At 37.3% G+C, this 15,877-nt stretch overlaps 1 protein-coding gene across 3 annotated transcripts in view; it reads right to left on the bottom strand.

The window, feature by feature from the left end:
* The window catches only part of LOC131164448 (transcription initiation factor TFIID subunit 1), a 138,363-nt gene that overhangs the window by 43,353 nt on the left and 79,133 nt on the right, over positions 1–15,877 (bottom strand). For all 3 annotated transcript variants that reach the window (XM_058121633.1, XM_058121636.1, XM_058121634.1), the window contains one exon: positions 15,267–15,473. In XM_058121633.1, coding sequence (XP_057977616.1) covers positions 15,267–15,473 — 207 coding nt within the window. The remainder of the gene's footprint in view (positions 1–15,266; positions 15,474–15,877) is intronic.

A 15,877-nucleotide genomic window follows, 5' to 3' on the forward strand; every position in this document is an offset into this window, starting at 1 on the left:
AGCTATATGTATCCTCTAAGAAACTGCCAAGGTTTCCTCTCCTTCTCTTTTTAATCTTCTCCATCTCTAACCCTAAGTATTTTCTTCATCAAATCTTCAATCTATTTCAAATTAGCACCTTATAGGGTTATACATCACAAACGTGCATTGATAAATATTATTTATAATACTTTAGTTCTAAAACCTGCATTATCGGTAAAACACCCTCAAAATTTTAGTCAAAATCAAAATTTATGAGCTGGAATATTGGTAACTGTGCTCTTTCAGAAAAATAGCTGCAGGATGCCTGAAGGAGCTCAGGGTTAAAAATCCTAATTCTCATTTTCTTCAAGCTCAAAAACCAACTTTTTTTTTTCTTTTTGATAGCAAAAGAAGTATATTAAGGTAGAGAATGTACAGTCGAAGCAAGGACGCTAAACCCTCCAAAAAAAAATAGAAAAGAAAACTCAAAAAGAGAAAAAAGAAAGACTAAAAGCAGAACAAAAATAAAATAAAATAAAATAAAATAAAATAAAAACTGCAATAATCAGACAAGAAATCCCCTCTTCAAACCTTTCCCATTATAGTTCACCGATCACTTCAAACTAGCTAATTCCCTCTGACCCTTCTTCACCTTGGATTTGCCACCATAAAGCCTGACTTCATTACCTCCTTGATCAGATAACCCAAGGCCCAAGTCATCCATTAATCTCTAAGATCAATATCCTTCCGAAGAATTTCGTCTTGAACAGGAGTAGGAAAAATTCCATCCTTAACCTTTTTATCAACTTTGTGAACCTCATCTTCAAACAGATTAATACCTTCTAAACCTTCTAAAGGAGGAGGTGACATGTAAGATAGATCCTCGAGATGATTGATAGAAGAATCAGAGGAATATCCACACTGTTCCCGAATATGGTCCAAAAGGGGACTTTTTGCATTCAAAATCACTACTCCCTATGCTGTCCTCATCCGATACATCTCTCCGTCCCTTACTTTCCTCATTCAACTTTGCTCTCTCAATGATTGGCTCTTCCACTATACTTAATACAGCTTTGGAATCCTTCTTTACAATTTTAAGTGTTTTCTCATCAGATAATACTCGCTTTTCTTCATTAAATTTCCTCCCTCCAAAATCCATCTGCATATTCTTTCAATGAGCGTACATGTTACCACTCCTCAAATTATCCGTTTCTGGCTTGATTTCCCAAGGAATCAGAGATGAAATCCTAGTTTTCCAATTCACAAGAAATAAAATTCTTTGAGCCAGACTCCCCCTCACATTCCTTAAGGTCCACTTAATGCCATTTTCCTTCAGCTGAGGAGAAACATTAAACCTATCAGGCCTTTCTTCTCCTTCCGCCTCCTACACTTTACTTGTAGAAGAGGATCCCTTGTCATGACCATCTAATATTTTATTCAAAGAAGAGCCCAAAGCCAGATCACCTTGTACTTCATTTGAAGGAGGACGCTGTTCAACATGTTGCTGCTCTGAAGGATGATGAACCCCCATATCATCCCAAATACCAGGCAAAGAGGATCCCTTATGCTCAGGGGGCTGTAAAGACACTCTTGAGCCTTCCCAAATGAGTGGCCCATCTGCTCTTTTGTATTGCCCAATCCCATTTTTAAATCAAAAGCCTGCATTTGGGCCTCCTTAACCAAAAAGCCCATTAGAGAGTTCAATAAACACTTACTATTTTCAAATAGTCAACCCAAATAATGTTAATAGATAGTAAGCCAAGTCCATCCCACTCAAATTTTGTTAGTCCATCTTCCATGCCAAAAACCCTAGCCTCCTCTGGTTTCAACTACTCAGCCAACACCATCACATTCGACACCATCGGCTATACTTGAGAAACTAACTCTTGCGACCTTCCCCCACAACAAGCACACAGTTTTTCCCGCAAATTTGTAGAGATTGAAAAACCTTCACCATCTCCTATGCTTCCAGGAATGACCTGACTCCAAGAGTAGTTTCCATAAAATTTCTTACTATCTGCACCATTCAAGCCTAACCAACCTTATCTCTGAAGCAATGAAGGCATCCCCAAATCGAGATCACCCTTACCTTTTAAGCACTTTAGGTACAAAAATGGAATACCTCTTAGCCCTCCATTAATGTCCTAAGCCCATGAAATTCCCCGCCCTAGTCACGTGAATCCCCATCCAATAATCGACATAACCCACACGGAACCTTCGAAATCCCTTGCCCGAGTTACTAAAAAGAGCTGAATCTATGAGAAAACGATGAAGCAGCTCTTGAAGAAAGACAAACCCACCGATTGCACTTTTGGTTCTTCTCAAGAACAAACAGAACAGAGCTTTGACCTTCCCTACCTTATCCAACCTCAGATTGAAGGACATCCCTTTGATTTGGATAAAGATAACACCCATAATTACGCCTACCTAGAAACACGAAAACAATCTAATTGGAGAAATGGGATGGAAGGGCGAACGCATGAGAGACGGAACCATCAAGAGACTTTTTTTTTTATTTAAGGAAGAGGAGCCCCTTTTTTTTTAAGAAAAAATTCAAATCAAAAGTAATTCTTGTATGTTCAAAAACCAACTTTCAATGTGATATAGTCCTAAAATCTACTTTCCAAAATGAAAGAATACTACATTCCTAAAATAAATAGCTGAAAATGAAAATAAATCAAAATCAAAATTTCCTACATCTTTTGAAACCACAATACATGTTCTAAAGTCCAAGATCTCAAATTTTGATTTCAACTTAATTTTTGAGGCTTCAAAATTAAGAAAATTTTGATGGAACTTTTGATGTTGATGTCAATATCTATTTGTAATTTTAAAAATGATGGAAATTAAGAGTAAAGCATGGTTTTTTTAAATAAATAAAAAATTGTAAAGCATCAGAAACAATTAGTAGATATAGTAATGCAAGATTTAAAACTATTACAAATAAAAATACATAAATGTGAAATATGTTGTGTATAAGGTGCAATAACTCTATAATATAATAATGCAACTAAACATATACATTTCATATGAATAAGGGCATCCTCAAGCCATAAGGCTCCCTGCTTTGTGAGGGTAGGGGGAGGGTCATCACAGCGTACGCAGCCTTAACCTTGCTTTTAGCTTTTAGGTGAAGTGGTAACCTAACATGGTATCAAAGCTAGTTACCAGGAGGTCTTGGGTACTAGTCTTGTCTCTCGCATTTATTATGTGGTGTTTAAAAAAATTATTGTATTCCTTGTAATGGGTGTTACCTATAGTGTGTTTCTCTCTCCACTAGCTGTGGGGCTGCATGTGCGGGGGAGTGTTAAAGCTTTATATACATTGTTGGACCACAAACTAACAGCTTAAAATTTTATGTAGAGTGAAAATCTAAAATTGTATCGAGCTCAAATGAATGAAACTCATAATGATGTAGATATTATTTATTATACAAATACAAATAATTTAGACAAAAGTGACCAAATAAAATGTTGTAGCCAATATATAAGTTCAACTTTTCATATAATTTCAAAAATCCTTCTTTGATCATATTTTGTTCTCCTTTTCCCATTAACCATATATATATAGACACACACACACACAGATACTTTTAAAGCTTAATATACATTGTTGGCTCACAATCTAACAGCTTAAGCTTCTAGGTAAAGTGGTAATATAACACTACATACATACACATATGAATACATATATGCATACATTCATACATATATTCTCCCACTAGTGATCCAAAAAAATAATCTAGAATTGCAACCACCTTCCTTGACCCTTTAGAAACTAGTTAGAAATTAGTCTTTTACCAACAACGTCTATTGTCCTTAAAAATTAAATCATCCAATGTGTTAGGGTTTTAGAATTTTGCGACCCTGACACATGGTTTTGGCATATGATTATTGACTTGGAAGTATGGTCGGTTAACCAAGATGCAACTATGCAGTTGTCATAGGGATGGTTTCAGTACATCTTTGTGACTTTGTGGTTGATCCATGTAGTTTTGATTGTGATGTTCTCAAATCTAAAATGAATGATCATTAGATCCTTGGTGGTTACTCGTATGTGACCGAAAATACTTTGGAGAATGACTCATGGCGTTACACCAGGTGTGCGTCCTACCTCTTCAATATCTTGATGGGTAGTAAGCGAGCAAACCTGAGGAGTGCTTAAGGGCTAGCTCTAGACATTCTCAAGGGGTTCTTTGGGTGGAGTGTGAGTTAGTCCCCTTACTGTTGGAGCCCAGGTTCCTTAGTGATGACCTTAGTTGGTTGAAGGGCTGTTGAGGCATATGACTTAAGCACTTGGTTAGACACTTGAGTGTTTCCTTGGATAAGGATGAGTACGGCTAGGCTGGACTTGGCATAGTCTTGCCATTGCACATGCAAGATTCCTTGTTGATTTAGGAGGATTTTGGCAAGGGTGATTCCTTTTGGCCTTTGAGTACTCCACATCCATGACAATTAGTATCAAAGCGGATTTTAATCTTAAGTGAAAATGAGATTGAAACTATAGGCATTGACTTGATGGTGGGTATTTGGTTTGTGACATTGAGTTTTGGGGTGGGGGGGGGGGGGGAGAGCATGTTATCTTTGAGTAGGTTCCCATCTCGTGCCCCCCCTCTTGACATGTAACGCGCTGCAGGTAATGAAAGGAAAGTTGATCTTCAGTGAATGTCTTGTGAACGTCAAGTTACTTGATGGTGCCCTTTACCCTTGGTAAGGGATGAGGGTTGATGGATGGGAACAAAGATGAGAATACATTGTGCCCTTGAGTCAAGTATTGTTGCCACACTTTGGGAGGCATCCTATTGTGGTTGGCATTGGAGCTCAAATGGTTATTTGTTGAGACTTTGTGATGTCCTCGTTCCATAGGCAAAGGTGGTGCTCTTATATCTAGTGGAAGTAGACGAATGAAGGAGCATGAGATAAACATCACAACCTAGAATACCACAATTCTAAAGTTAACCATCTAGCTCAAATCCAACCATAGGATCAATTTGAGGACTTCCTCGAGTTGTGAAGTCTCAAGCTCAGGTCACAACCCAAGTGACAATCTTCAATCTTGAACCCAATCTCAAGACAGAAATCCAAACCTTAAAACCCAAATCAAAGCTCAAGGTTCCTGATCTTTTATTCTTTGACAAAACCAATCGCAACCGAAGTTCGTCATCGTTACCATTCTGATATCTCTTCCCAAAACCAATCTCAACCATAGTCCGTCATGGTTACCATTTTGATATCTTTGACCTCTGGCACAAACTCAATCTTTCATCTGAAGGGCGGCTCTTTTGCACAGTTGCTGCACAAACTTGCACAACAACAACAAACAAGAAAGGCCCTCTCACCATAAAGGCTCATGTGCCTATTGCAACATAGGTCAAATGCCCTCTAGAAAAACTCATTGCAATGCCCTCTAGCAAACTAATCCCAATGTCCTCTGGCATGGGTCAACGATATTGCAACAAATGTAAAATGCACAAATGCGCTTCCATCAATTCCTCAATAGCGGTTTCCAACCGCATTCATTCCCTCCAAAACATAGCATATGAACAACTGGGTTCCAACGAATTCCAATGAGCAACATTCGTGTTTCCCTTCGATTCCAAACCCCGTTGGGTAGATGTCACCATCGTAACAACACAAAGGCGCACTCGTGGCTCAAAGACATCTGTCCACGGTGCTCACAATCATTCTTCCTCATAGATCTAAGAATGTCACCTCTCTCTATAGGTACAAACTTCTCAAGTTCAGTAAAACCACCCTTGCCCATTCTGAGATTGATTGTTTCTGTTTTGGGAGTTTCCTATGGTCGGGATTCCTCCTTGGAGTTGCATTCGAGAGACTCCTTGGGCAGGGACTCGCCTTTGGAATGATTAGCCTGCTTCGGGTTTGGTTGGCTTGCTTGATATGGTAACCTCATGGTTTTGAGATAGATTGGTTTGTAAAGAGACTCTAGGGTGTGGATCCATCCTTGGAGTTGTGCCTTGTACGACTCTGAGATGGAGACTCACTTTGGAAGTAGCTTGTTGGTTTCGAACTGTGATGTTTACTTGGTTGGTTAAGTACCAAGTGTTTTGATGGTTAGACTTGGAAAACCGTCAAGAGGTGATCTCTCCTTGGAATGGCAAGGTTGATATGGAACCTTGAGATGGTATTTGATCATTAGAGGGTGATACCATGTAAAGTATTAAAATTGGGGTATGGCAAAACCTTTGATCAAAGGAGATCTTGGGTTGGTTTACTCCTTGGGTTAAACTAAGATGAGTCTCGATTTGAGATTGAATTTTGGCCTTTGGGAAGTGATTTGCCTTCGTGAATGAATAGGCAAACACCCTTCAAAACTCTGGTAAGAGTTTGGTCTTAAGAGACAAGGTTGTAAATACGGATTCATATCAAGGGTGGTGAGTTTGAGTCCTCAGTGCGTTATTCTTCAGAACTATTAGTATGTGGGTTAGCTGTTAACATGCAGTTGAGTTGTAACCTTGGACGTAAGAAGTATTGGGTTGGATCATGTGGTTCAGAGGAAGCTGCAGTCGAGTTTGAATTTGAGTTTTGGGTCAAAGACCTTGCGCTCTGAGTTGTGTGCCACAAGCAACTTAGTGGGATAAAGTCTACCATGGGATCAATAAGATTGGCTACTATGAAGAGTTTCAGTTTGTGGTTTGGTCTTAAGCCTCCTCTGTTGGGGTTAAGGTTGTCACAATCGGGATCCTACTTAGGATCGTTGGAGAAGTCTGTAGGATTAGATCGGAGAATCGGAACTAGAATCGTAAGATCCTACTTTCAATAAAAAAGGGCAGCCCGGTGCACAAAGCTCCAGCGTATGCGGGGTCCAGGGAAGGGGCGAACCACAATGGGTCTATAGTACGCAGCCTTACCTTGCATTTTTGCAAGAGACTGTTTCCACGCCTCGAACCCGTGACCTCCAGGTCACATGGCGACAACCTTACCGTTAAAATAAATATTTAAAATCATTGTATATGGAATTTTATGACAATTCTTAAGACTATAAGCTTAATTAATAAGTAAATCAAGTTAAAAACTTAATTTAGTAATCTAGCTTAAGTGCTAGAGATTGTTGATTCTTTCTTGAATAAAAAGATGAACAACAAGAAAAGAAGAGGAAGAAGGAGAAAAACAGATATTAGTAGCTGTAGCTACTGCTGCATGTTGAATGATTATTTCTTTTCAAGATTCAAGAAGAAAAAATGTTTCAAGCATACCTTGTTGAAGATTGAAGAGGTGTTCGACAAAGAGAAGAGACTGAGGAGTGGAGTCAAACACCAAAGAGCTATCAGCTATCAAGCACTCGAGCTGCTCAGCCTGCTCTAGCACCGAAGATGAAGAATTGCTGCTGAGTTCTGATCGAACATGAACAGGAGTAGAGGAGACCAAACACCAAAGGGCTGCTTCTTGTTGAATGGTGAGTGTGTAGAAGAATGATTGAGCAAGAGTTCAAGACTGATCGAAAGATTGCGGGTTTGCTGCTGGATGTTGATCGAACACCAAACTCTCTGGTTGTCGAACAAAAGTCTCTGGTGGTCGATTGTCAAACAGAAGTCAGGTGCTGGCCTGCTGGGAGCTATTTTTGCCTAGATTTGAAGATTTTTTGGGCCGTTTGTAAACACTTTGGGCCCTTTGGTACAGTAAAAACACATATTGAGCCTTATAATTAAAGCTCAAAAAGGGGGAAAAAACCCAATCTAGGCAGCAATGTAGGATCGGTGCAATTCTACTTGAGATTCCAATTCCATGATTCCAACGATTTTGCCACGATTCTACAAGAGTGCAATTATTCTTAGGAGTTGGATCAAAGGGGTGAAATTGGATCGTAGAATCGTACAATTCTACGATTCAAATCGCGATTTTAACAACCATGGTTGGGGTTAAGGGAGTTCTACTGCTTGTTGGATCACGTATGTTCATCAACAAGGACATTGACAAACTGTGGGGGGAAAATGTCAAGTCTTAGAGTTATGCGACCCTAACACAAGGTTTTGGCGTATGATTATTGACTTGGAGGTATGGTCAATTAACCTGGATGTGACGATGCAGTTGTCACGGGAATGGTTTCAGTATGGCTCTAATGTTGGGGTTGATCTAGATAGTTCTAATTGTGGTGTTCTTGAATTTAAGATGTATGATCATTAGATTCTAGTGGTTACTTTTATATGACCAAGAATACTTTAGAGAGAATGACTCTTGGGGGTAAACCAGGTGTGCATCATACCTCCTCCGGTATCCTCATGGGTACTAAGTGAGCAACCCTAAGGAGCCCTCAAACGGCTCTAGACATTCTCGAGGGGTGTCTTGGGCTTCTGTGTGGAACTCAGAGACCCATGGATGATTCATTTGGAAATGGGAACGTGTGGGTGTCTCTGGTTTAGAGTTTTGGGTGTATGTGCCTTCTTAGCCATCGACTATAAAGTTGGGTGATGTCACCTTAGGCCCCAATTGTGCTGAAGGGATGAGAGTTACCCTCAGTACTGGTGGAATGTGAGTTTACCGCTTACGGTTTGAGTCTGGGTTCCTTAGCGATGACCTTATTTGGTTCAAGGTCTACTGAGTCGTGAGACTTGACCACTAGGTTAGACACTTTAGTGTTTCCTTGGATAAGGATGATTATGGTTGGGCTACGCTCGGTGAAGTCTTGCCACTGCACCAGCGTGAATTCTTGACACTTTAGGAGGATTTTTGCAAGGGTGATTCCATTTGGCCATTGAGTACTCCACTTCCGTGACACAATGCATTTTTAAGATCGATGTGTCGCACATCCATAGCCTCAGACAACCTCCTAGAATCCTCTCACCACTCTAACTACTTAATATCATGCAAATTACTCGCCTTCTCAACTCTGATATACCCCAAAAAAAAAAAAAACCTCTAAAAATCACTCTTCAAACCTCCATAAGGTGCTCTAACTTCTACATAAACCAAAAACCTTCCCACCTGACCCTGAAAAACCTCTCCAAGCCTCTATAACCATAGAATAGAAAGAATATTGAGTTAACCATATGTTCTCAACTCGAATCCGAGTAGAGCTCACCTAATCTTAGAATAATGTAACATTGTATGGAAGTGGTCAAAGACATGAGCCTAGAAAGCGCCTCTTGAAGCACATTCGCAAACACATCCTTTCAAGTCGCATAAAAAAGAAACCTACAGCGGTTCTTAGAAAATAAACCTAAAACCCCCTTTTTTCTCTGAGAGAAACCTAAAGCAAAAAAAAATTTTAAATTTAAAAAAAAAGGCAGCCTGGTGCACAAAGCTCCCACGTATGCAGGTCCGGGGAAGGGGCGAACCACAATGGGTCTAAAGTACACAGCCTTACCTTACATTTTTGCAAGAGTCTATTTCCACGCCTCAAACCTGTGACCTCTAGGTCACACGGCGACAACCTTACCATTGCGCCTAAGCTCCCCTAAAGCAAAAATCTCCCCCTAAAATCCAAAGATGGCAAAAGATCCAAAGAGATAAAAACCATACTATAGGGAGCTCATCCCAAAGATAGGATGAAGCCTAAGGGCCATAAACTGAGAATCATGGACTAAGAGCAAGTCTAGAAGGACCAAAGAGTGAGGAACTCTCCATTGAGCCCTCTTTTTAATCTCTAATAAAATAAAAAGCGGAAAAGACTCAACAAGACAATCACTAGGACGCACAACATTGTGCATTCTTGGCAAACTCCACTTGGAATTTAAACACCATAAACACCAATTCAGCTTGATTCTGTTTAACATGGGTTCTTCTTGGTCAAACCGGTATCATATTGTAAATATTTTTTTATAGGGGTACCTTAGTACCTTTCGGTAGTTTTAGGTTTTACTATAACTGTCAGGCTAACTCTAGGTCAAGTGCTGGAAGCTCCTGATACTCTTTCCATCTATAGTCTAGTTTGACAGAGAATACACAGGTAAATGGTATTTCCAACAAAATTACATGGAATCAAAACTGTTCTCCTCCATTCCTAAATCGACAATGCAAAATCTCACCAGCTCTCTCTTTTCCAGTTGTTTTCTTCATCTTCCCTAATTCTTTAGCAGTGATGTCATTCTCAAATCTTAGATGACAAAATTCAAACAGTTCGATGGGAGGCAATTACTCCTATTGGTTAAGTGCAATGAAGAATATTTTTGCTCGTTTCAGGAAGATGGGGTTATGCTATTGCATTTGAAGTTAAACCTTCAGATAAGGTCCCTCATTTTGAAAAATCAATGGCCAAATAGGAAATGGAGAATGCTCAAGTCCTTGGTTACATAATTTGATGGAGCCAAGTACTGGTATGAATTTTTCTAATTTTAGAAAAGCAAGAGAAGTAAGGAATTATTTGAGAGGAACATATTTTTAGTTTAATTTTGCAAAACAATCTCTATTAGAAACAAAAACAGAGGTGCAAAGCAAGACGTACTACTATTAATACTATTAAATTACCACTTTACCTAAAAGCTTAAGCTATTAGGTTGTGGACTAACAATGCATATCAAGCTTTAACACTTCCCCGCACGTGTAGCCCGACAGCGCGTGGAAAGATAAACACACAATAAATAACACCCATGATATGGAACACAATAATATTTTTTTAAACACACACAATAAACATGGGCAACAAGACTAGAACTCGGGAGCTCCTAGTAACCAGCTCTGATACCATGTTAAATCACCACTTTACCTAAAATCTTTAGCTACTAGGTTGTGAGCTAACAATGTATATCAAGCTTTAACAAATACTACTACTACTATTGCTACTTCATTGTTAAAAATCTAAAAGATACAAAAACAAAAAAATGCAAAAAAGTTTTTAGAGTTGCTTTTTTAGGGTTTCTTTAGGTTGTTCCCTTATGTTAGGGTTTCAAATTAGAAAAAATACAAAATAAATAAATAAATAAATTGAACAACTTAAAAAGAAAGAAAGAATTGCATATAAGGTTTAGACCTTGCTTTGTTTTGATTCTTAATTTACAACAGTTGGAACCTTTTGAAATACAAAGCTAGGTTTTTACTTGGTTGGCAGCCCTTTTAGCACAGGGTAATTATTCATATAGGGTCTTGGTTTCCTTGTTCCAACAGATTTTTGCAAGTTGGATCTCGTTGGTGCAATGATTTAAGTGACTATTCTTCCTTCACTTGATGGATCTCGTTGGCCTTACAAGACTTAACATCCTATTTTGATGCTAACAAACAAGAGAAACTTAACATATTTGGTTGAGTAATGATATTTCAGGATTCAAATTTTTGAAGCTCAAGAATATGTATACAAGGATGATCAAACGAAGCTTAAAGAACATTAAAGCAAGAATTCAAAGATAATATCTATTAAAGCTTGAAGATTATGAGAGCATGAATATTAAAGAGAAAGCTAAAAGTATATTAAAGCTTGAAGAAAAGCAAGAGAGGCAAAAGAAAGAAAAGAAAGAGAGCTCAAAGAAAAGACAAGCATGAAGACTCGAGCGCCAAGAATGTTCAAAGTCTTAGAAGTCTTTATGTAAGTGCTTTATATTTTAAATATCTTTTGAAATATTTTTGAAGCTCCTTTAGGGTTGAATATGGACTTAGAGACCAGCTTTTTAAAACTCTAGAATATGTTTTTGACAAGTCACATTTAAATCTTTTAAATAACAAAAGGGTTTAAAAATCAAAAATGAAAGTTTTTTAGAAAATGGACTGGTTAGCCGACTAACCGGAACACACTAAGATTGGCCAGCCAACTGACAAAACACCAGAATGAATAAATTTGTTCAGTCGACTGACAGTTTGAACTAAGATCAGTCATCCGACTGACATGCCCAGCCGACTGACCATTTTGAACGTGGTTGAGCCAGTCGACTGACAAATTAAAGGAACTTATTTTTGGACAGACAGAGTACTGTCACCCGCCTGTCCCGCCGACTAACACTATGAAATGAACTATCCAGTCGCCTGTCCAGCCGACTGACTCCATGGAATTTTGAATTTTAAACTTCAATAGGAAAATTCTAAAAATCAGTTTTTCAAATGTGAATGTTATAAAAACTTAGTGGACACTCCAAGTAACTTGGGGAACAAGGAAACTAATCCTAAAAGGTCTATAAATAATCCCTTAACCCCAAGAAATTATTAACCAAGGCAATCACACAGCATACTTGCATTCAAACTCTCAGTCTCTCTCAAAGTTCTCTATTGCTCATACTTTTGCTGGGGGAATTCATCTGAATTGCTGCTGAATAATCAACCTACAGTTCTCATACTGAGTTTTCTCAATCACTAACGAACCCTTGGTGATCTCTATACTTGAGCTTCAATTTTATTTCATATTGATATTTAAATTCTTGAAGTACATAGTGCTGAAATTGTACTAATCTGCTCTGTTTTGATAGTGTTCTTGTACGCAGTGTTTACTTCATATTTTTCATAGTTCTTGGACGATTCGAGGTGTTCGGATCGTTGACCAAGCGTGGGGTATCGCTTGAAGAGGTGCAGCTCTAGCCTAATTGAAGGAGTGACTAAGTGAGGGGCATCACTTAGAGAGGCGGGCTCTTGCCTACTAAAGGAGTGTGTAACGGTATTGTTCTGCCCAGAAAAGGAACTGGTTTAGTGAATCCTTTGATGGTTTGCCAAACGCGAGGACGTAGGCTGGGGATAAGCCGAACCTTATAAAAACCCGGTGTCTCTCTCTTTCCCTTACTCTCTTTATTTTCAGCATACATAAATTGCGTGGATGATTTAAATTCCTTAATCATAAAAACTACGTGGATTAGATATTAAATAAGTTGAAGTTTAAATTGTTTTTGAGCTTACGGAAACCGAAAGGGAGTACGTTGGTTTATCCATATTTTGCAGAAACCGTAAGGAAGTACGTTGATTGGTTAAACACCCAAAGACTCTTTAACTGAAAGTTTATTTGAAGTCTAAGCTTTTGAAAAGAGTATGGGTTTTATATTGCACTTCATTTTGAGAAAGTAAAATCATTAATACAGGGTTTTATATCAGCAAACTTGCATTAACCACAGGGCTTAAATCAATTTCATATATACAGGGCTGCAAAAGCTGAGAATTGGTAAAGTGTTGAATATTGAAATTTATAGGTTAAACACTTTGGTTGATTGTTTGGCTGAATGTTTAAGTTTTTGATTGTTTAAGTACTTGTGTTGTATTGGTTACTTTGTTGGTATATGGTTGTGAATTGAATATTGTTTTAAGTATTTGTTGTGTATTTGATAAATCAACAAGAAGTCAAGATTCATTAAAAGAATTAAAAGAGGTTAAGAATTCTTGAAAAATATCAAAAGAAATTTTTAAACCCAATTCACCCCCCCCCCCTTTTGGGACTACACCTTGGTTTTTAGATCTTGTTTTCTTTTGTGGCATGTCACTTTCCTTACCAAGTGATAAATTCTTCATAATGCAATATGTTCTCATGTGACTATTCCACAGTGAAAATTGTAATACCCAATCTATATAATGTTGGAACTCAAAAGTGGGCGATATCATCATTTGGGGATTTTTGAGGTGAGACAAACATTGACCGAGATACGAGATGGTCATATGATGGATCAATATTTAATAGGAAAGTAACCTAAAATCACAATGAAAAATCAAAGTCCATGCTTGACTTATGTTAGAAATATTCCAAAGTTATTTTACGTACCATTCATGGAATGAGTGTTGGTGGCGCTAGTAAATTCCTCTCGAATAATCAAAATCCTGAACTTGGCTGCAGCTCACACAGACTAAATGGAGACCTACCTTTTTTATACATTGAAACTGCTTAACCTAGACTTTCTTTAAATGGTAGTAATTAGGTGATTTAACCACATTATGGTAAACAATGGCTAGTGGCAAGTGGCAACTCCACAGAACCATAAAGAGATAAATCAAACAAATATTTTTGGATCCTATCCCTCATCGAAGCGTTAGATCCCAGTCTGCATGTGTTGAAACCATGAATACTTGCTCATTATCACTATTTATGATCATATTTGTAAAAGACTGAGAAAATTGCTTTCATAAAATGAGATTATATCAAGTTTTGGAAATATTTTTCACATTTTTGAATTTATAGATGTAATTGTCAAACAAAAAAAAAAAAAAGATAGATTCTAATATGTGTGCATACATGTTCATGCACACACACACATTAGTTCTCTACCTGTGCATTGCACAAGCATTATGTACTAACAAAGTATAAATAATAGAACAATACTAACAATCTCAAATAAACTAATGGGCACAAAAATTGTTTGACAATTTTTTCATTGAAATTTTTATTTTTCATTTCATCTGTGTCCTTTCAATATTCTTTTTCTTTGAATTTATAACCCACAATTATTATTATTTTAATTGATACTAATTAGGATTATAAATTTCACAATGGAAAGGCTCTTGGGAATACCTCAATTGGTCCTCAATTTGAAACCCAAATTGAAAAGATTTTCTATACAAATCAAGATTTGAAAGTGTTCAAATTGAAAAGGGTTTTGACATCATGTTAGGTGTAAAATACATAGAAGTTTTCATATGATTGTGACACTTCTCATTTCTTTTTAAATCTAGACATGCCATTCTTTATAATCCCCAAGAAAACAAAAAGAAAAGACTCCTTTAATTTTCTATTTTGACATGAATCATGCAGAAGTAGTGCCAATTTTCCTTCTTTGTTGCATGGGAGTCATTTAGGCACAAACTCGCAATTGTGCCGAAATTAATTTTGATGGGTTGATTTCAATTTCTATTGGATTTATTAAAAGAGAAAATACATGGTATCATTTTTTTTGGCCAGTATGGCCCCAAGAACTCCAAAATAATATATAGTTGTCAGTGATGCTTTAATTGCAACTCTTAATATTGGATTTATCCATGCTGAGGGTGATTGCAAGTAAATTATTAATTGTGCACGTACATGATCATTTGAGAGCGTGTGGTCCCCTTTACTGGATTTTTAAAAATAGAAATTACATGTTATTTGGCACAACCAAAAGGAACACATTTTTAAAAAAAGAAATTTAAGATGTTATTTGGCATAACAAAAGGAACAAATTTCAAAATATCATAAACCAGCCTAGTTTACCAGGGGCAGATATTGTTATCTTTATACACAGCCACATACATCAAACATGTTTGTAATCGAGTATTATGTGATTACTACACTTTGTTATATCCTTAAATTCATGATTCAGTTTTCCATTTACCAACCAATTATTTGTTTTCTATATCAGTGTGTGTGTTACCCGTGTCCATCTAACTTCAATTAAAATTTCTTAATTAAAACAATTAATTAGCATTTCCAAGAACTTGCAAAGAAATCACAATGATAATTCTCAGTAAAAATCAACAAACCTCTCGGGCAGCCTCCATGCTCAGTCGTCGTAGGTCAGCATCTGTTCCAGTGACAGTTGAACCTCCGCGACCAACAGGCATTTTCTTCTTCAACACTGCACTTGATATTGGTGCCTTCGGAGCAGTACGGACGTAGCTGAAACCAAGACCCCTTCCAGATGGATCACCCACACCAGTTATTTCCAATCGCTCAATATTTTCTCTGTTCTACAAAAACAAAAATAATAGTAAAATGAATAATATAGTAAATTAAATACAATGCAAAAACAAGGAACGCAACCCACGGTTTATTAATCCAGACCAGCCAGCTGGACTATCCAACAAGCCCAGAAATTCAATCACTCAGTGAAGACATCATTGATGAGTTTAAAACCTTAACATTTCAGAAAGCTGTAGCCTAACTATTCAGGCCCGACAACTTTTGTTTCAAAAATTATATTTGTATACTGAATGAAAATAAGAAGATTTTAGTTTAATGTTTAAAAATTATGCAAACATTTAGAATCTTTGAAGGAATTATATAAATTAAATAAATCATTTATAGTTATAACAACAAAACCATATACTAAATGTACAAAAAACAAATAAAATATATCTAAAATATTAAGCCA

This window comes from Malania oleifera, chromosome 9 (genome assembly GCF_029873635.1).
Source record: "Malania oleifera isolate guangnan ecotype guangnan chromosome 9, ASM2987363v1, whole genome shotgun sequence".
NCBI classification, from domain to species: Eukaryota; Viridiplantae; Streptophyta; class Magnoliopsida; order Santalales; family Ximeniaceae; genus Malania; species Malania oleifera.